We start from the raw sequence: 22,023 nt of genomic DNA on the forward strand, positions 1-22,023 counted from the left end.
TCCTATCAGCTGCAGGGTGAGGTGAGGGGTGAGGGGGTGGGGGATGTTTGCAGAAGCATAATGAAGAGGCCAATCAGAACCCCCTTCATGGAATGACTGAAATTCTCTTTTCTTGACACCCAAGATGACCAAAATACAGCCAGTGCAAAGGGTTGGCCTTTCTCAGCTGCAGCATGGACTGAGAGAGAGGGCAGCATTATATAAACATGAAACCAAAGAGCCCCTCCCTCTCACTAACCCATGTGATCATCCCCACAATTGCCATGAAGGATGGTCACAGTTTGTTGCCATCACTTGTCCTCTGAATAAGATCCTCCTCTACCATGATGGACTAGTAGCTGTGGACAGTTGAAAGATAGAGGGTACCTACAACTTGAGATGCCATCACTCTATCTCTTTCTCTTTCTCAATCTTATGTGTGTTGACAAACTATTACCCTGTCAGTCCTGGAGAGAGGCTTCCTATTAGCCCTGCTGTGCCCACTTACAGTCTTAAATTGGATAGCAAACTCATTGTGTGGCCATTCCTTCTGAAATCCTGTCAGGGAACTGTCTCTAACATGGTGTGGGGGTGAGGACCTGGATTTAATCCTGATGTCGGGATCCCAACCCTGAAACAAAATCCAGCTGAAAGGGAGTGTTCATTTTCCAATTGGTATGGGAATAAGACAAGGCACCATGGAAGTGATTGTGCCAGGTAGCCTTCACTTGGAGAGTTAGGGGCAGTTGGGTGTGGGAGACCATGTGATAAGACACCCTGCAAAGTGTTCAATCTAGGTAGCAATGTTGTATCAGTCAGGTTGACAACAACTGAATCTATAAGCTATTGGAGCAGAAGTAAGCCATTCAGCCCATTGAGTCTAATCCACCATTTAATGAAATCATGGTTTATGTGATAATCCTCCCCTTAACCCTCGATTCCCTTACTGATTAAGAATCTGTCTTTTCAGCCTTGAATATCTTTAATAACCGAGCCTCATCAGCCTCTTGTGTTAAAGAATTTCATATTTCATATCCTCTGAAAAGAGTCAGGTGTTTTTCCAATCATCTCACCTTATGCAAGAGATTGTACATTTTTCTGGCTCCTTATCTCAGGTATCAACTAACATCAAAATGATCTGGTCGTTATCACATTGTCCCCTCCGGGATCTTGCTGCATTGTGGCAGTGGCTACGCTTAACATTGGCTGAAAAGTGCTTCGGGTTACACTGAGGTCACAAGGGTGTTATGTGAATACATGCTCTTTTCATTTTGTTATTTATCACATCCATCATTGCGGCATCTGAATGATGCCCTGGGTTGAAGCTAAGCGTTTATCTTTGGTGAATCTTCAGGAAGTGCAGTGGTGTCCACCCAAGGTCAGTATCGGGCTTGTTTGGGCGCTGTCAGGATTAGTCACGCAGGGAAACTCTTTCTGCACCATTACTCAAATTGGGCAGGCACAAGAATTTTATGTTTTGCAGATGAGATAAAATATGAGCTCAATGTCTGGCTGAGGTGAATTCACGGATCAAATTGCCCTTGGCCAAATGCAAGTTGGCATTCCAATGGAAGGAACAATTTTGTTGCCAAACTGGCGCAAACAAGCCATGAGTGGGAAATGAAACAGGGTGTGCTTGCCTGAGGAATGATGATGAGGCAGAGCAGATTTGTTTTTAATTTTGTAACAAACTTTCCTTGATTTAAAATCAACACATCCTCTCATCCTTGTGTGTCAACAATATCCTAAATATAATAGACCAATCTTCCTAATAAAATCATAAGTATTTTAAAGCATCTACCTTTATGTTATTGTGAAAAATAAAAAGTGGAAGATACCTTCCCTCCATGTTTACAATGTCACGAGTGTATAATGCACAGAAAACAAAATCCTTTCAATCTGCAATATTGCTAACACATGGCCAATAAAGCATGTGATATGCCATGTTTACAATTTCACTAACACCCAGCAACCAGAGCAAATCCTTCCCCAAGAAGTTTGATACTGGCACAGATATGAAAAACATAGTGTAGTACCCCTTTATCACATCAAGTACAAAAATGAGTAAAACACAAGTAACAGTCTCCAATGGGTTAAAGGGAAACTCCACAGAGAAATGAAATGAATACAGATGTTTTGGATAACTGTCAGAAAGAAACCATTAGGTGCCTCACTGCATTTTACAAGTGAAGAAAAAACAGAAGATAGAATCTAGGTAACAGATGAAACTGAGAGTTCAGAAAAGAAACAGTAAACATGACATTTAAAATACTCGTAGATGCATAAAGCGACCTTGTTAATTGAGAAGGCAGCGCAGGCATTTGACAGTTCTCAGGAAGTGACTGTGCAATGATTCTATGCAAGAAGCAGAAAGAGAGCTGCCGCTATTGCAATGGAGATTTTGTAAAAGTATGGAGGTTTCTGACTGACACAGAAAAGTGTTTTCTTCTTCTTCTTCATAACAGTGCATCTACCATCCCTCACTGCCTTTCCAAAGGAGAGGAAATCTCTAACAACAGGAACCACCATGAGTTTGAAAAAACTAAGTAAGTGTCAACCGTTGATTTCACTAGGAGCTGAAAGAAGCATTTTTGTTTTGTGCAGATAGCTATCTTGTGCTTGTTCTGATATATTGAACTGTCAGATGATTTAAAGGGAAAATTTCTCAATGGAAAATGTGAATGCAGTCTGTGACTTTTGCTGCTTTTATTCTTCAAAATGTTTTTGATACTTTGAGATCTGTCTTTTATTGTGAGAATGATGTGTCTTACTGTTATGTGTTAGTGGTGTATGTATGTGCGTGTTTGAAAGAGTGTAGTGTTTGTGTGTCTGAGTGGAGAATGTGTGTATACGAGAGTCAGAGAGAGAGAAGTTTGTGTATGTATGTGAGAAGGAGTGATGTAAGCGTCGCTGTGTATGCATGAAAGTTGAGTGTGTATGTAAGTAAGAATGATGTTCATGTATTGGAGTGGTGTGTGTGTTTACTCTTGTGTATGTGTCATTAGTCTATGCCCTCACCACTCAAGTAGTGTCTACATGTACACAAGTGGTGAGTGCACATGAAGGAAGAGTGATGTGCATGTGCATTAAAGTGGTGAGTATGAAAGGTCATGGGTGCATGTACACAAGAATGGTGCATGCGCATGATAGTGATGTGTCTGTGCATAAGGCTGATGTATGCTCATGAGAGAGTAATGCGTATGCCTGCATTAGAGTGACATGTGAGAGACAGATGTATGTTTGCTGGCACAGGAGTGGTATATGCATGTGAGAGAGACTGGTGTCTGAGAGTAAACAGACATGAGAGGTCTGAGAGTAAATGTACATGAGAGGTGCATGTATGACAGTGGTATGTGTACATATGTAGGCGTGGTGTATCTAAATTGTTGTGAGTGTTTATATGTAAAAGCAGTGTGATTACAAGAATAGTGGAAGTGTAAGAATGGTATGTGTGTAACAGTGGAGTGTGCATGTGCTGGATTTCTGAATTTAATAAGTGTGAGCGTGTGTGTACATCTGAGAATGATGTATGTGATCTGATTGTGACAGTAATGTGTTTGTGTGAGAGAATAGTGTGCAGGTGAATTGTGCATGTGTGTATAATTGTGAAAATGGTGTGTATGCAAATGGCGACAGTGGTATGTGCACAAATATATAAGAGTGATGTGTGCGAGGGATATGTGTTATGTAAATGGGATGAGTGATATAAACAAGGTGAAGTGGTATTTCTACATATATGCAAGAGGATTATGACTGTGGGTGGAGTGGGTTTGCAAATGTGTTATGCATATGGGTGAGTGTGAACAAATTGTGGGTGGAGGGGTAGCAGTATTTTTGTGTGTATAGCAGATGAGGTTGTGAAAGTTGGGTGTTGGTGTGTTAGGAAAGGCAATGTTACTTTAGCAGTGGTCTTTTTTTTTAAAATGTGCTATTTGAAAAACAATCTATGACATCACTGAACTATTTGGCAACATACCCCTGACAGAGAAAATTCAGTCCCAACCCCTCAGTCTTATTGTCAGACTCATCAGTTTTGATATGATGAAGGAAGAAAATAGAACTTTCTAAAGATAACTTTAAAATGGTACTTTTGGGCAGTTTGAATGGTAATTGAAAACTTCATTGCTGCACAACTTTGTTTATAGTTCTTGGTAGAGGACACAGTTCACATTCTTACTGGTGCTCCTGCCACGAGCCGATGTTAAAAGGGAGGATAGGGGAATTGAAATACCATTTTTAAACACATGGGTAGTCAACTGAGGCTATTTCTGAATATTATCTAATAAATACCTGGCAGCAGTTTATCAATCTGCCTTTACCATCAGGGAATGTTGCAAAGCATGGAGAAAAGTATAATGACATTGAAAATGGGAGAATAATTTGACTCCATTTATAGTAGTGAAATTTTTAACAAGAGTTAACCACTTCCTCCTCATCCTTTCTGGTCTTAAATTCTCAACAATAATCCCAACTGTACTTCAGTGAATAAGAAGGTCCCACAAACAAGAATTAAACAAGGAGCTTAGCTTTTTAATAATTTAAGGATCCTGTTGGGATGCTCGGTAGCAGAAAGTAGATCAAAACAATAACAGCATTTTACATTTATGAGATACCTTTAATGTAGCAAATGTTACCTTAGATCAAATTTAGATAAATGTGAGGTGTTGCATTTTGGGAAAGCAAATCTTAGCAGGACTTATACACATAATGGTAAGGTCCTAGGGAGTGTTGCTGAATGAAGAGACCTTGGAGTGCAGGTTCATAACTCCTTGAAAGTAGAGACGCAGGCAGATAGGACAGTGAAGAAGGTGTTTGGTATGCTTTTCTTTATTGGTCACAGTATTGAGTACAGGAGTTTGGAGGTAATGTTGCGGCTGTACAGGACAATGGTTAGGCCACATTTGGAATATTGCATGCAATTCTGATCTCCATCTTATTGGAAAGATGTTGTGAAACTTGAAAGGGTTCGGAAAAGATTTACAAGGATGTTGCCAGGGTTGGAGGATTTGAGCTATAGGGAGAGGTTGAATAGGCTGGGACTGCTTTCCCTGGTACATCGGAGGCTGAAGGGTGATGTTATAGAGGTTTATAAAATCATGAGGGGCATGGAGAGGATAAATAGACAAAGTCTCTTCCCTGGGGTGCGGGAGTCCAGAACTAGAAGGCATAGGTTTAGGTTGAGAAGGGAAAGATATAAAAGAGACCTAAGGGGCATCTTTTTCATGCAGAAGGTGGTACGTGTATGGAATCAGCTGCCAGAGGAAATGGTGGAGGCTGGTACAATTACAACATTTACAAGGCATCTGGATGGGTATATTAATAGGAAGGGTTTGGAGGGATAAGGGCGGGGTGCTGGCAGATGGGTTGGGATATCGGGTCAGCATGGACAAGTTGGACGGAAGGGTCTGTCTCCATGCTGTACAGCTCTATGACTCTATGACTATATCTCAGTTGAGAGGCAGGTACCTATTGAATAAAACATTTGATGATTTTGTTTTGACAAAGAAAATTGTGAGGTGAATTTTGGAGATGTTTAAAATAGTGAAGCCTTGATACAGATAAACAAACAAACCATTTCCAATGATGAGGCATCTAGGATGAGGGGACGTAGATTTGAGATTAAACAGGAAAGATTTAGGGCTGAGAGCAGGAGTAAACTGTTCACACAATGACAACCAGAACTAGTGAGTGAAACAGAAACCATGCCTCTTGTTAAAATATTGCCTGTCTATGAATATAGCTGGTTTGTGGGTGGCACAGTGACATAGTGGTTAGCGCTGCTGCCTCACAGCGCCAGAGATTCGGGTTCAATTCCCAACTCAGGCGACCCACTGTGTGGAGTTTGCACATTCTCCCCGTGTCTGTGTGTGTGCGCTCCGGTTTCCTCCCACAGTCCAAAGATGTGCAGGTCAGGTGAGTTGGCCATGCTAAATTGCCCGTAGTGTTAGGTAAAGGGGTAAATGTAGGGGAATGAGTGGATGGCGGGTCGGTATGGACTTGTTGGGCTGAAGGGCCTGTTTCCACACTGTAAGTAATCTAATCTTAAAATCTGCTCCTCAATATCTTTTTGCATGGGATACTCTAGATACTTCGTTAGCGATATGTCTCTGATTACATTGGAATCCCAGCACAGAAGCAGGCCATTCATCCCAACAATTCATGTTAGGATTTACCTTCCAAATGAGAAGCAGCTGTAATTTTTCATGCTCATGTTGTTGCCAAGTTTAAAACCCCAATTCTCGCAGCAGCTTGTAAGATCCCACCTCCACTCACCAAAAACCACAAGGAATTAAAAATGGGGCCCAAACGGTGAATCAATAGAGTCGATTTAAATTCTGCATAAATGATTAGATCTTGAATGAGTTAAAATCTTGCTCAATATTGTTGTATAAGCTTCAGCACTTTGTGCTGATGCCTTGTAACCAGTATTGAATTCCCAGAGATTAAAATCGGGAGCCTGAGTGGAAGGCTGCATATAAATGACCTTCACAGAAACCCTAGATGAAAACTTATTACAGTTTAATTAATTTTTTTTTAGCATTCTTTTTAATATTACAAAAAAACCCACGACCTTCTCAAGGGCAATTAGGTATGGGCAGTAACTGTTAGCCTAGTCAATGGCACTCACATCCTATGAAAGAGCAATAAAATACATAGAAATGGGATGGCATAACTGCATCATGTACAGCAGCAGTTTCCCTGGGAGCAGTGCCAGTATGGTGCAGTATTGAGCAGAAAGCAACATGACATTCTGAAGACATCTGTGCACAGCTCCTCAGAGAATGTTGCGTGGATGTTGCTTAGCTGATCTATTCAGTGCATGTGAAAGCTAACCTGGTAATATAAAGACTATAAGCAAGGGAGAAAATAAATGCCTTCAGTTTCAAGGACAGAACATTGATACTTTACCAAACTATTCTTAATTTTATTGTCAGATAATGCACATTGGGCTGTTTAGTCTTTCTGTGATCTGCACTTAACTGTCAACTGTTCATTGCATGCTTGGACAATTTTTCAGACCTAATTGTTAGATGCAGGTGAATATATTCTCATTGCAAAGCTCACTGTTATCTGCATCCAGGAGTAACCCAAGCAGTAGAGGAACTATAGTCATTGGTGTTTAGAAGAATGAGGGGGACTTTCATTACAATCTTAACAGGACTAGACAGAATAAATGCAGGAAAGATGTTGCCAATGACAAGTGAGTTCAGAACCAAGAACCATAGTTTAACTAGATGGGGCAGGCTATAACCCTTCTTTGAATGTTTTCAAGGAAGGGTTAAGTATAGACCTTAAGAGTAAAGGGGTCAAAGAATATGGGGAGAAAATGGGAACAGGGTACTAAGTTGGATGATCATTGAATGGTAGAGCAGGCTACAGGGCAAATGGACTATTTCTATGGCCATTTTCTATGTTTCTATGTTGAATCCTACTGTGGAGAATAACAACATAAAGAACAGAGTGAGCCATTCAGGTCCCTTGTGCTAATTCCAATTTTCAGTTGGATCAGAGCTGATAAACTCCTTACCCCCCTACACGAATGCCTCAGGAAACCAGTATTACCAAGATGTGTCAAATATAAACCACTGCTCAACACCCCACAAGCCAGAAGAACAGCAGAACAGAATAGCTGCAGGATGCTATAAGAAATAATAAATGATGATAACAAATGACTCCACAAATACAAATGAGAAATTTTGCGCCAAAAAACTCTGTACGCTAATGCGACTGACCATGAATAGACAAGTACACTAGAACAAACCATCACCACTAAACAACAGCGAATCAAGACAAAGAAAAGACCAAACCTACGAGAAAAACTGGCCACGCTCACAGACAATTCAGAAGCTTGGATAAAGAACCTGTCAGACTGACCACTCGCAGACATGGAAAAAATTGGCCTAGTACAAGGGATGAACTCCCAGGACCGGGACAAAGAAGCACTGAGAAGCACTGACTCCACCCTGAAAGACAACAGACTTCCAGAAGAAATCCAGCAGGCCATCAGACAATGTAATCAGGAACAACGGGTACCCGATAAGTGCAGTCCACCGATTCCTACACAACAGACCTAAACAAGAAGACACAACATACCCAGAAACTCTAGCCACCCTGCCATACATTAAAGAAATCTCGGAGATGACGACCAGACCACTCTGGTCCCGAGGCAACATGGTCGCCCACAAACCGACCATATCACTGAAACAGCTCCTAATGAATTTAAAGGGCCTCTTACCTGCAACCATCAGAATGAAATCATATACAGAATACCCTGCAAAGACTGCAAACAAATATTATATTGGACAGATGGACAGGAAACTAACTACCAGGATACATGAGCACCAACTAGCCACCAAACGACATGACAAACAATCCATACCCACAGAGGAAGACGGATATGTTTGACTAGGACAGTACATCCATCCTGGGACAGGCTAAACAGAGGCTTTCATGGGAATTCCTAGAGGCCTGGCATTCAAACTGGAACTCCATCAATAACCACATTGATTTGGACCCCATTTACCAACCTCTCAGAAATAGAACTGGAAGTGCTATCACTTACCACAACAGACCAAGACACATAAATAGAAAACGGCTCAGAACACCAGCAGTCCATTGGAGGCTCACTGATCATGTTACCTAGCATGGTAAAGATCTTCGAGTAAAAAATGAGGTCTGCAGATGCTGGAGATCACAGCTGCAAATGTGTTGCTGGTCAAAGCACAGCAGGTTAGGCAGCATCTCAGGAATAGAGAATTCGACGTTTCGAGCATAAGCCCTTCATCAGGAATAAGAGAGAGAGAGCCAAGCAGGCTGAGATAAAAGGTAGGGAGGAGGGACTAGGGGGAGGGGCGATGGAGGTGGGATAGGTGGAAGGAGGTCAAGGTGAGGGTGATAGGCCGGAGTGGGATGGGGGCGGAGAGGTCAGGAAGAGGATTGCAGGTTAGGAGGGCGGTGCTGAGTTGAGGGAACCGACTGAGACAAGGTGGGGGGAGGGGAAATGAGGAAGCTGGAGAGGTACAGGTTGTCCTGGTTGGGTCCAAATCTATCACCCTCACCTTGACCTCCTTCCACCTATCCCACCTCCATCGCCCCTCCCCCTAGTCCCTCCTCCCTACCTTTTATCTCAGCCTGCTTGGCTCTCTCTCTCTTATTCCTGATGAAGGGCTTATGCTCGAAACGTCGAATTCTCTATTCCTGAGATGCTGCCTAACCTGCTGTGCTTTGACCAGCAACACATTTGTAGCTGTGATCTCCAGCATCTGCAGACCTCATTTTTTACTCGAAGATTTTAACCTACTGCGAATCCTCTTACAAGGATGCCTTCCTTGAAGAAGCTCTCTTCCTCCCTCTACAAGGATTTCAGTGAGTCCCTCTCTCACTGCACCCCCCAGGTCATCTCCTCTGCACAGAAGCTCTTCAGCCACGTTCTCAAACAGACTCGTTACCACAGCCACATCTCCTTCCTCAGCACCTGCCTAAGGAACCGACTGATCCCACACGGACTCCGAACTACATTCCAACCAACAAAATTTGGACCCAACCAGGACAACCTGTACCTCTCCAGCTTCCTCATTTCCCCACCCCCCCACCTTGTCTCAGTCGGTTCCCTCAACTCAGCACCGCCCTCCTAACCTGCAATCCTCTTCCTGACCTCTCCGCCCCCACCCCACTCCGGCCTATCACCCTCACCTTGACCTCCTTCCACCTATCCCACCTCCATCGCCCCTCCCCCTAGTCCCTCCTCCCTACCTTTTATCTCAGCCTGCTTGGCTCTCTCTCTCTTATTCCTGATGAAGGGCTTATGCTCGAAACGTCGAATTCTCTATTCCTGAGATGCTGCCTAACCTGCTGTGCTTTGACCAGCAACACATTTGCACCTAGCATGGTAACAATACATCTGAGAATAAATCTACCAGTTCAGCGAGCATACGTGCAACCTGCTCCTTACCTCCATTTATGGCCTGTGCTGCTATCCTGAGACAGCCTTAACCAACTAAAATCCATTGACATCAGTCTTGAAAATTTCAATTTCAATGAAATTTAAATTGGCGTCCTTCTGAGGCAAGGTGTTCTGATTTCACCACTTTTTATTGAGAAAACATGATTCCTAAATTTGAGGCTACAGTTCTAACTTTAATATTAATGCTGTCTTGTTGTTGATTACACCAACAGAGAAAATATTTTCCCATATCTACTCAAATCACCTTGATTAGCTGACTCTGAATAAACTAGAATCTCACTCACAAAGGCAACAATGTCAATCTTGAGGAAGAGAACCAACTAAAGCTTTACAGCTGCAAAACCTTCAAATTGTAAGGCAACGTTTTTGGCTCCAATCAAATGATTTGTACGCAGAGTTAGAAACGATTAAATATTGAATATGTTATGATAGTTTCTGAGCAATTTAGATCGTAGAACTGTTCTACCAAAACAGAAAACTCAACGAATGAATATTAAGCCTGGGAGGAATCTTGTGGACACCAGCTGAAGACTTGATAAGAGTCCAAGTCATCCCTTTTCAGCAAAGCTGACCTTACCTTGTTCCATTCAAGCATGAGACTGGCCAATGGTGGACCTTCCCCAGGATCAAGGACCCCAGGAATGAAGGGTCACCCTTTGTGAGAGCTGTCAGCCAACTAGAGGCACATGATTCTCTTCAAGGTTTTTTTTTGCTGCATTATTTTAACGCCTTAACTGGTTTTTACAGTGACAATAGAGATTATGCGAGCTGAGAAAAGAAAATAATTATCTCTAGAAAGCAAGGTGGGAGTAACTTCCAGCTTCGTGTGACTCCTTACAAATGTCTTTTATCTGAGTGTGACTACCTATCTGCAGTGCACTACAGAGATGTTCGGACATCTGACCTGCAACAGCAGCCAGCACAGCTAAATATCAAACCATCTAGTAGGAAACCAGATGTCTGGCCATTCTCATCTCCAGTTAAACATTAGAATTCAGTGACAATGTGGAATTTGAATTTCTGGCAATTCAACTGAAGGTTCCAGAATGCTTTGAAAGTACCTTCTGCACATGTCCAGTCAGGTGACTTTTGTTGGCTCCAGATCAGGGAAAATATTGTCCACATTAAAACTTTGTCCAACTTCGCATTTCCACAGGAGCTGAGTCAGTGCATTTTAGCCTTAGCAACGTGGCAACATTTTCTATCATAACCAATAAGAGTCTAGGAAGCGATTAATTTATTTCATGGACTTCAGTGGTTCAAAAAGAGCAGCTCACCAACGTGTTCTTGAGGGCAATTAGTGATGGACAATAAATGCTGGCCCAGCCAGAGACACCAGCATGCTGTGAAGGAATAACAAAAATAATTGTAGCTGACCCAGAAACCTTTGTCTGTGAGGGTGGTGGAAAAAGAAAGCAACAAATTTATTTCAAAAGGAATTGGATCAGCATTTGTGTAAATTGAGCTTTCAGGACTACGGAATAGTGTGGGGCATGGACCACATTAAATTAATAAGATCATAAGACCATAAGACAAAGGACCAGAAGTTAGGCCATTCAGCCCACCGTGACTGTTCCATCATTTAATCATGGCTGATAAGTTTCTTAACCCCAATCTCCTGCTTTCTCCTGAAAACCATTGATCCCCTTGATAATCAAGAGCCTATCTATCTCAGTCTTAAATCCACTCAGCCGAAGGGTAAAGAATTGACATGATATATCTGACCCTCTATCACAAATGTCAGCCTCCCTGCTGTAGACTTGTGTACTCTGGAGAAACAGCACCTGAGGCAGATTTTTTTTTGTATTTGTTCAGAGAATTTGGTGTAACTGGCTAGGGCAGCATTTTTATCTATCACTAATTGGAGGGCGGCACGGTGGCACAGTGGTTAGCACTTCTGCCTCACAGCGCCTGAGACCCGGGTTCAATTCCCGACTCAGGCGACTGACTGTGTGGAGTTTGCACGTTCTCCCCGTGTCTGCGTGGGTTTCCTCCGGGTGCTCCGGTTTCCTCCCACAGTCCAAAGATGTGCGGGTCAGGTGAATTGGCCATGCTAAATTGCCCGTAGTGTTAGGTAAGGGGTAAATGTTGGGGTATGGGTGGGTTGCGCTTCGGCGGGTCGGTGTGGACTCGTTGGGCCGAAGGGCCTGTTTCCACACTGTAAGTAATCTAATCTAAATCTAATCTAATCTAATTGCTCTCGAGTCGATGTCATTGAGTTGTCTGCTTGAACGACTGTAGACTTTGTGATCTGGATACACACACAAAACCTTTTGGGAGTAAGTTCCACCATTTTGAATCAATTTTGAAGGAACAGCGATTACACTTCCAAGTCAGGTTGGTGTGTGACTTAAATGAGACCTTGCAGATGATGGTGTTCCCCTGCATCTGCTGCCCTTGTTCTTCTAGGTAATCTAGGTCACAGATTTGGAAGATACTGCCAGAGGAGCCTTAGCGAGTTACTAATGTATCTTGTAGATGGTACACATTGCTGCCACTGTTTCACAGTGGTAGAAGAAGTGAATGTTCGAAATGGCGAATGGGGTGCCAGTCAAACGGGCTGCTTTCATCTTGGATAGTGTCTAGTTTCTTGAGTGTGGTTAGAGTTGCAATCATCTAGGCAAATGGAGAGCATTCTATCACACTCCTAACTTGTGCCTTGTAGGTAGTAGAGAGGTTCCAGGGAAACAAGAAATGAATTAACTGTTACAGAATTCCCAGCCTCTGACCTGTTCTTGTTGCCATTGTATTTAGATGCTGGTTCATTATAGTTTCTGGTCAATAATAACCCTCAGCATGTTGACAGTGAAGTATTCTGTAATATTTGTCCTATTGAACATCAAAGGGCAATGGTGAGGTTCAATCTTGTTTGAAATGGTCATTTCCTGGCACTTGTGTGGCATGAATGTAAATTGCCACTTATCAGTCCAAGCCTAGATATTGTTTAGGCCTTGTTGCATTTAGGCATGGATTGCTTCAGTATCTGAGGAGTTGCAAATATTACTGAACATTGCGCAACCATCAGCAAACATTCCCATGTCTGATTTTATGACAGAAGGAAGATGATTGATGGAACAGCTGAAGAACTTTCTAGCTGAAGATGGTATCATTGCAGAGCTGATAAAATGCAAAGAAACAACAGAAACTGGCACAGTATTTAGCCTGATAGCCACCAAGATGATAGATATCTGTTAATTGGCTTGAGCACAGATTCCTGTGGCAAACCAATATTACACCTTGTCTTATGACTTTGCAGTATTGGAACAAGAAACACAATTGAGAGTGTTCATTCTGAGCATTGTACTTCAGCGTCTATCTGTAAGGCATGTATGGATTTCCCTCAGCCTCAAAGGAGATCCTGGAATGTCACACCTAGTGGGTGTCAAAGAGAAAAAGTTCAAAAGGGAGAGATGAATGCAAACTGAACTGTAATCTCCCATGAGTTCTCACAGACTGTGAACATGACAGAAGCAAATACAGCAGTGTGCTTGAAAGACATGCTTGTGTCTTCTCCTTTCAACAATACACAAGAACAGGGTTAAAATTGATTTCAGTATGTGTCTGTGTGTACAAATGAGTGAAGGTGTGTGCTGTGAAGTTCACAACTAAGAAAATCCCTACTCATCCCTGTGTTGCAAGTGAAAAAAGAGAAAGGAAGTCTCTCTCTTTGCTGAAGCCAGAAAGCTAATGAAATCACATTGAAAGAAAATAGGGTGAAGGCTTTTTAGCAGATCTATAAAGCCAAGTATATCAAAATCAATTGCTCATTCACAACAATCAGTGCTGCCAGAATCATCCAACTTACTATCTTTAATATCCCATCAACTCTTGATGGATCTCAGAGACTGATTCAGAATATTTTTAGCTTTTATCTGTGTTGGATTCACCTCTTATTTTTAATTCTGTACATGTGTGTTGCTTTATTGTTTCTTCTTGCGTTTGGCAACTAATAAATTCACAATTTTGTTAGCTCAAGAAAGCATGGTAAAGTTGGCTTTTTTTGAGAGATCATTTCATTTTAATTGGTCTGTGAGAAAGCCAATCCAAGGTTAAGCCAGGTGACAGAGGGTGGTGGTGGTGGAGGGTTGCTCTTGGGACTTGAGGCCTGTGACCAGCAGTGTGTTCCACAGAGATCAGTTCTGGGTCCTCTTTTGTTTATCATTTACACAAATAATTCAGTTGAGAATATAGAAGGCATTGTTGGTAAGTTCGTGGACAACACCAAAATTGGTGGCATAGTAGACAGTGAACAAGATTTTCTAAGATTACAAAGGGCTCTTGATCAAATGGGTCAATGGGCTGAAAAATAGCAGATGGACTTCAATCTGGATAAACATGAGATATTGCATTTTGGCACAACAAACAAGGGTAAGGTGTAGACAATTAATGATAAGCCCTTGGGCAGTGTTGTAGAACAGATGAACTAGGGGTGCAGGTACATAATTCTTTGAAGCTTGCGACAAATATAGACAGGGTGGTTAAAAAGGCATTTGATATGCTTGCCTTCATTGCTCAGTCCTTTGAGTTGTGATGTCATGTTGAGGTTGTACATGACATTGGTGAGACCTCTTCTGGAATATTGCGTCCAGTTCTTGTCATCCAGTTATAGGAAGGATATTATCAAGCTGGAGAGAGTTCAGAAGAGATTTACCAGGATGTTGCTTTGTATGGAAGGTTTGAGTTATTAAGAAAGGCTGGATAGACTGGGATTTTTTTCACTGGAGGTAGTGAGTTGAGAGGCAACCAGGTAAAAGCTTATAAAATAATGAGAGGCGTGGATAGAGTTAATGTTAGTTGTCTTTTCCCTCGGATGGGGGATTTCAAGACTGGGGGTACATTTTTAAGGTGAGAGGAGAGAGATTAAAAAAGACATGAGGCAAATGTTTTACACAGAGGGTGGTTCACGTGGGGAGTGAACTTCCTGAGGAAGTGGTGGATATGGGTACAATTACAACGTTTAAAAGACATTTAGATAAGTACATGAACAGGAAAGGTTTGGAGGGATGTTGGCCAGGGGTAGGCAGGTGGGACTAGTTTAGTTTGGGATTATGTTCAGCATGGACCGGTTGGTCCAAAGAGGCTGTTTCTGTGCTGCTATGATTCTATGAAAGGGATCCTTTCTAAATTAACCTTATTGTGACCAGCTGACATTGCAGGTGAACAAAGAAGGTGCCAGTTCATCCTTCCTCATCCAGAAGCTTGAGAATTTGAGGTAACCTGTGTGATCCTGATAATTGCATAGGAACTGGGCGTAACCATACTAGCCATCAACATTCCACATTGATAGGATTTTGTTAGATTATGACTTATTAGCACTTGAATGGATTGAAAATTACTCATAATATATGCAGAAGCTGGTGATTGAAGTTTCAAACTTCAAATGCTATCTCAAACATAGTCCTACTGTGTATATCTGAAGTTTTAACTTACACTACACTGCAAGCTGAGATCACCTTGACTTTACACAATAGCTTATGGGCGGTACGGTGGCACAGCAGTTAGCACTGCTGCCTCACATGCGCCAAACACCCGGGTTCAATTCCCACCTCAGGCGACTGACTGTGTGGAGTTTGCATGTTCTCCCGTGTGTGCGTGGGTTTCCTCCGGGTGCTCCGGTTTCCTCCCACAATCCAAAGATGTGTGGGTTTGGTGAATTGCCCATGCTAAATTGCCTGTAGTGTTAGGGGCAGGGGTAAATGTAGGGGTGTGGGTGGGTTGCGCTTCGGCGGGTTGGTGTGGACTTGTTGGGCCGAAGGGCCTGTTTCCACACTGTAAGTAATCTAAATCTAAAGCTTAACATGATGTTCAACTACTTGTTAGACTCAATTTCTAAAATCTGTTTCCATGGGAACACAAAACAATGGGTGGCACAGTGGTTAAGTAGTTAGCACTGCTGCCTCACAGCACCAGGGACCCGGGCTTGATTCAATCCTTGGGCACTGTCTGTGTGGACCTGTGTCTGTGCAGGTTTCCTCCAGGTGCTTTTGTTTCCTCCCACCATCCAAAAATGTGTAGGTTAGGTGAATTGGCTGTGTTAAGTTGCCGAGGAGAAAATGAGGACTGCAGATGCTGGAGGTCAGAGCTGAAAATATGTTGCTGGAAAAGCACAGCAGCTCAGGCAGCATCCAAGGAACAGGAGAATCGACATTTCGGGCATAAGCCCTGAAGAAGGGCTTATGTCTGAAATGTCGATTCTCCTGTTCCTTGGATGCTGCCTGACCTGCTGTGCTTTTCCAGCAACACATTTTCAGCTGTGTTAAGTTGCCCATGGTGTTCAGGGATGTGTATGTTAGGTGCCTTAGTCAGAGTAAATGTAGAAGATATGGGTCTGGGTGGAGGCTGAATGGCCTGTTTCCACACTGTACAGACTCTATGAAAATGGGCAGTTTCTAAGTGGTGGTCAAATCATTTACTTGACACTTTTCTCTCATTGCCTAAAGTCAAAATCAACCCGATGTTGTGTTCACATCTTCTCACTCATGTCACTAGTGTGGAGACTAAGACCCGCTTTATTCTCTAATAATAAGTCATATTGTGAAATGTGATCTTCAAAATGCTGGAAAAGGTTGGCAATTGGCATAATGAAAGTTAGTTTAACTAAATGAGTTTTGGACTCAGCCAAAGGACAGTTTCAGAGTTGTTCTTGAGCAGTTATCTGCTTTTTGAGTTATGTTAGTGAATATTCTAGATTGGACCTTTGACGAACATCCCTGTCACTGGCCCAGCCGAAGTCAGTACAGAGTGACAATGAACCCTTCTCATTTAGATGGCTCGGTTACACTCTTCACATGGTCCAAAACAGTCAATGCTTGGCAACCATGGGCTATAGGCAGGATTTTCCCATGGGATATGGGACCTTGACTTTGCAACCAAATGGAGGTCCTGAACCCACACTTTCTGGGAGACTAACTATTTTTCCCTCTGTGTGGTATGGGCTCCAAAGTCTGGATGAACCATAGGAGGACACATGGCACTGAAGGATCAGTAGCCTCTCCATTGGAGATGGGTACAGCTGAAATATGGAGGGAACAGTCCCAGTTAGCTGCCACAAGTGCGAACATACTGCAGTACATTTAGAAGGCATGAAAAGATTAACACAATCAGACAGGAGGGAAAAGCTGCAGCAGCAATAGTCATTTGTTGTAGCTGCTTAACAAATAAAACAAAGAAATGTGGATGCTGGAAATCTGAAGCAAAAACAGAAATAGTTGGAGAGACTCAGCATTTATTGCCCATTCATGGTTGGCCTTCAGTAATTCCTGAAGAAGGGCTTATGCCCGAAACGTCGAATTTCCTGTTCCTTGGATGCTGCCTGACCTGCTGCGCTTTTCCAGCAACACATTTTCACTTCAGTAATTGGTGGTGAGCTTCCTTCTTGAACTACTACAATCCAATTAAACTCTCCCCTTAAATACCCACATTCCTGTACTACAAAGCTGGAACAAAGACATCAGTGGGAAGTGATTCTTCTTAACCAGGCTGTAATACTGTGAATCAGACCCTCATGGGCTGTGGCTCAGTTGGTAGTGCATATGTTTTAGGGGGGGGCGGTCAGATGAATGGGATCCAATTTAATATGAGTGGCTCAATAGTAGATTGGACAGCACCGTTACTAACAGGGTCATCTAGGGACCCCAAATGTTTTATTTTCTTCAAAATGTTGGTTAGTTAATAAAAAGTAGAGTAGCTTCATTTTTGTCTGATAATACATGAGAAGACATGTGCTATGCTAAAGGCACGACATAAATGCGGGTTGTTCTGGCTCACATTTATATCGCTAACTTACAGAAATTGAGGGAAGGTTTGCAAAGACATTTCCCCAGCAACGACTTATCTTTTAATAAATGAGAAACATTCACTTTGAAACTTGTTTTTTTTCTCTGTCCTGAATGGGACTGTGTCGGAAGTCTGATATCATTAAAGGGTTTTATGTTCAATACATCCCTTTTAGGATTTAGAGTGTCTCTTTAAATAGTTCCCATTCATTTTCCACAAAGAAATCCACAGTTTCTCATTCATACCAGGGAAGAAAAGTTTATAACCTACATAGGATTCTTAATTTATTCAGGGTTGGAGAGGAAGTTACCCAGATATTTTGATCAGTGGAAATTTGACTCTATTCCAGGACCAAATCCTACACATTCTATTCCATTAATGGCAGTCTCTCCATTAGGATCCATGCTTAAAGCCAGGGGAGTTTTTTGGCCGGATTTGCTCCAGATTTTTTTATTATTGTTAAATTTTTGAACATTTTACAATCGTCTACAGTCATTGCACAATTGGCCAGTGCAGTGGCTTGCGGTCAGCATATATGAGCACTGTCATTTCGTGAATGACAACCCATTATTGTGTGTAGCTGTCCTGTAATGTGAAAGAGTGAAGATGGTTGAGTAAATGCCAACTTATACTTATATAGCAGCTTTGATGTAACAAGATGTTCTAAATTGCTTCACAGAGGGATCATAAAAACAAAAAAAGTCATGGAGGATAGTTGACTCGATGATGACCAAATGTCTTGTCAGATTCTGAATGGCTTCAAGGAGGTGGGGAGGGGGGTGGTGGTGATAGAGAGATGTAGAAAAGTGAATTGTGTAGCTTAGGGTCTAGGCAACATGGGAATCAATGGTGGAACAATTAAAATCAGGGATGTTAATGCAGTCAGAACGAGAGGACTGCAGATATTTAGAAGATTTTAGTTGGGGGGGGGAGCAGTGGGGTGACTGAAGGAGATTACTGAGGGCTGAAACCATGGAGAGATTTGAAAACAAGGATCAGAATTTTAACTCCAATTCAATACCTGGGTGAAAGTGTTAGTTCCTCCTCACCTCTATCCTAAATGGGCAACTCCTTAGTGTGGAATTATGTTTTCTAGCACCAGAGAAATGCCAACCTGATAACCTTTCAACCCCTTGCATAATGTGAACCTATCCACCTCTGCCCTAAATATATCCAGGCAGTCTGCCCCCTTGCTTTTTCTGGAAGAGCGTTCCAAAGACTCATGATTCTCTGATTGAAGATATTTCACCTGATCTTTGTTTTAAATGAGTAACCCCTGATTTCTGAACATCCATCCAATCAAGGTCTCTCAGGATTTTACGTTTCAATCAAATAGCCTCTAAACTCCGGTGGATACAAGCCTGACATGTCCCAACCTTTCCTCGTAAGGCAACCAATGCTCCATCCCACCCCCACCCCTCTATGGTTAATTTTCTTTGAAAAGCCTCCATGTTTCCTTATAATAAGATGATCAATACTTTACTCCAGAAGCAGTCTCATTGCATGGAAGCTTACAGGGGTCTGAGTGATGTGGACTGTGGTGAGATGTGTGGCAGAATCGGGCAGGAAGTTGATGAGGCCGATCTTGATGTTAGGCGCTCACTCCATTTTTCATGGTTTACATAAGCAGCATGGTGAGCTTTTTGCTAGGCAGTGGTGAGTAAAGGAAAAGACTCACTGATTCTCCGATTCACCTCCCTAATATTCAACTTACTATCTTACCAAACTCACCAAACAAGCTGGATGCCAAGGATGAGGTGGCATGGTGGCTCAGTGGTTAGCACTGCTGCCTCACAGTGCCAGGGTCCCAGGTTCAATTCCAGCCACAGGCAACTGTCTGGGTGGAGTTTGCACATTCTCCCCGTGTCTGCATGGGTTTCCTCTGGGTGCTCCAGTTTTCTCCCACAGTCCAAAGATGTGCAAGTCAGGTGAATTGGCCATGCTAAATTGCCCATATCGTTAGATGCATTAGTCAGAGGGAAATGGGTCTGTGGTGGGTTACTCTTCGGAGGGTCGGTGTGAACTGGTTGGGCTGAAGGGAATCTAACCTCAAAATTTGCCTTAGAAACCAAAACGTGTGCTTGGCCTTCATGTTGGACCAGGCACTACTTTCTCAGAGCATGCTCCATGGGCATTGCCAACATGCACCCAATGTCCATTGGCATCCGATATGTGTCAGCATATAGAATTGTGATGGCACCTTCCTGAAAAGGTGTGGAAGCAGACTCCTTGAATTACAGGACGTTTCTGCAACTTCGATGTTGCACCTCAGGCTGCATCGGCAGTTCCGATTGTTATAATACAGCAACAAGCACACTGTGTGCTCAGAAACATGGACCGGGGACAGGCCACATCACAGGGCTGTTCACTTGCTCACTTCGCACACACTCACTCTTAGCTGGATGCTCACAGTGTTTCTGCCTTGCTTTGCCTACATTTACCAATTTGTACGGAGACAAAGAAAGGAAGTTTGTCATGGTTGTCAGCAGGCTTCAGACAATTCAGTGGGGATAGCCTTCAGTCAGAGGGTCCTGGCACAATAAGTTAAGGGCAGCCTCTGATACCAGTGCAGGGGCTTGGAAATGGTTAGTCAGTCATTTGGTGTTGTGCTCCTCACCGAAGCGGCGGGAAGCTGTCAGGGAGCCCATTAACAGTCTTGACTCTCTTTGCCCTACTGGGTGCTATTTTGATCCTGCAATGAGACAGAGAGAGAGATAAGTAGTAAGAGAGATGAAAATGAATAGTGCAGCATTTGGCACAGATGGGGAGGTGTCCTGAGTGAGTGAGTAGGCAGCACACAGGGTGTACAGGATCTGGTGGCATTTGGGCTAAGGGGGTTGAGAACAAGTGGGGAGGATTTTGCAGGCAATACTGAAGCTTGGTGAGATGGGTATGGTAGCAGAGACAGAGTAAATGAGTGGTAATGAAAAGAACATGGTGGCACTTTCTCTAGGGGGGTGGAGAAGGTCATTGGCTTTCTTCCTACATTGCTGAGCGTTCTCCAGATGGTTAAAACCGCACTGACCCAGGTAGCAACCACAGTCCAGGCTGGCAGAGTCTGATGTCATGGCCTCCACTGCTGATCCTGGAGGAGGAAGAGGTCCCAGCTGTGCACTATTCCATCCAGCAGGATCTCCAAGAACCTGCCCCCAAAGCAGGGCACTATATTTCTCTTGTCTGCCATATCTGGGGCAAAGGTCAGAAGCCGTGCAGGACAGGTTCAGACTGGCAGTGTTTGTCCGGATGCTCAGCGTCTTTTAATGATGGGGTGAGTGTACGTGATAGTGGGGTAACTGCTGAGTGGTGAGTAGTTCCCAGAGCGTGTATGGTACAATGCAGCCGGGATCTGATTACAAAGATGCAATAGGGCAGGGCTGTGCTTTAATGAGGAGAACCTGGTGAGATATGATGAAAAGGCTCACTAGGCCTCACAAAGGGAATCCCTCCCAAAACTTGACACAACTCAGATTTAGCCAGAACAAGCCCAGTAAAAATCTTGCCAATCAACATCACGAGAACAAATACAAATGCCAATGGCTGTAAGTGCTGGACGTCTGAGGTAAAAACAGGTCACGAGGTCAGGCAGAATCTATGGAGAGAGAAACAGTTATGCTTCAGGTTGATGGCCTTTCACCTGATGGTGATATCACTTGCCTTGTGATCCAGAGGCCTCAGGTTAGATTTTGTGGATAGGAGTCCAAATCCCAACAAGACAGATGGTGATTTGAATTCAATAAAATTTGGAATTAAAAGCTATCTTAGTACTAGCTACAGACAATTGTAGTGAAATTCCATCTGGTTCACTAAAGTCCTTCAGGGAAGGAAATCTGAGTCTATTACCTACTGACTCCAATGTAGTTGACTTTTAACTGCCTTCTTAAATGGCCCTGGCAAGACAGTTAGGTCAAGGGCAGTTGGGGATTGGCAACAAATGCTGGGCTTGTCAGCAATAACTAGATCTGGTAAATTAGTTTTTAAAAATGCAAGTTGATTATCCTTTACGGTAGTTTTAGGAGAGGAGAGAATTGGCTTCTGCATATAATAGCTTCAGTGCGAAATGGGAAGGTAATGGTTTCAGTGCTAAATTTACAGTTATAAACTCAAAAAAAATTTGCATGTTACGGAAATCTGAAAAACAGACATTGCCTTTGAGTGCTGAATCTGTTTAGTCTTGATGGGTGAAGCAGTTTCCTGTCAGAGATACAAATAGCTTCCCCTTATTGAGCTGCATTATAAACGGCAAAATAGGAATAATATGAGACTGAGAAGAGAGATGGTGTCACTTGAAGATGAGTGGCTTAGAT

At 42.8% G+C, this 22,023-nt stretch overlaps 1 protein-coding gene across 2 annotated transcripts in view; it reads left to right on the forward strand.

Moving 5' to 3' along the window:
• The window catches only part of LOC132825890 (SH2 domain-containing protein 3C-like), a 185,818-nt gene that overhangs the window by 21,119 nt on the left and 142,676 nt on the right, over positions 1-22,023 (forward strand). For both annotated transcript variants that reach the window (XM_060841497.1, XM_060841498.1), the window contains exon 3: positions 2,445-2,525. In XM_060841497.1, the coding sequence (XP_060697480.1) occupies positions 2,445-2,525 (81 nt within the window). The remainder of the gene's footprint in view (positions 1-2,444; positions 2,526-22,023) is intronic.

Source organism: Hemiscyllium ocellatum, chromosome 21 (assembly GCF_020745735.1).
Source record: "Hemiscyllium ocellatum isolate sHemOce1 chromosome 21, sHemOce1.pat.X.cur, whole genome shotgun sequence".
Lineage (NCBI taxonomy): Eukaryota > Metazoa > Chordata > Chondrichthyes > Orectolobiformes > Hemiscylliidae > Hemiscyllium > Hemiscyllium ocellatum.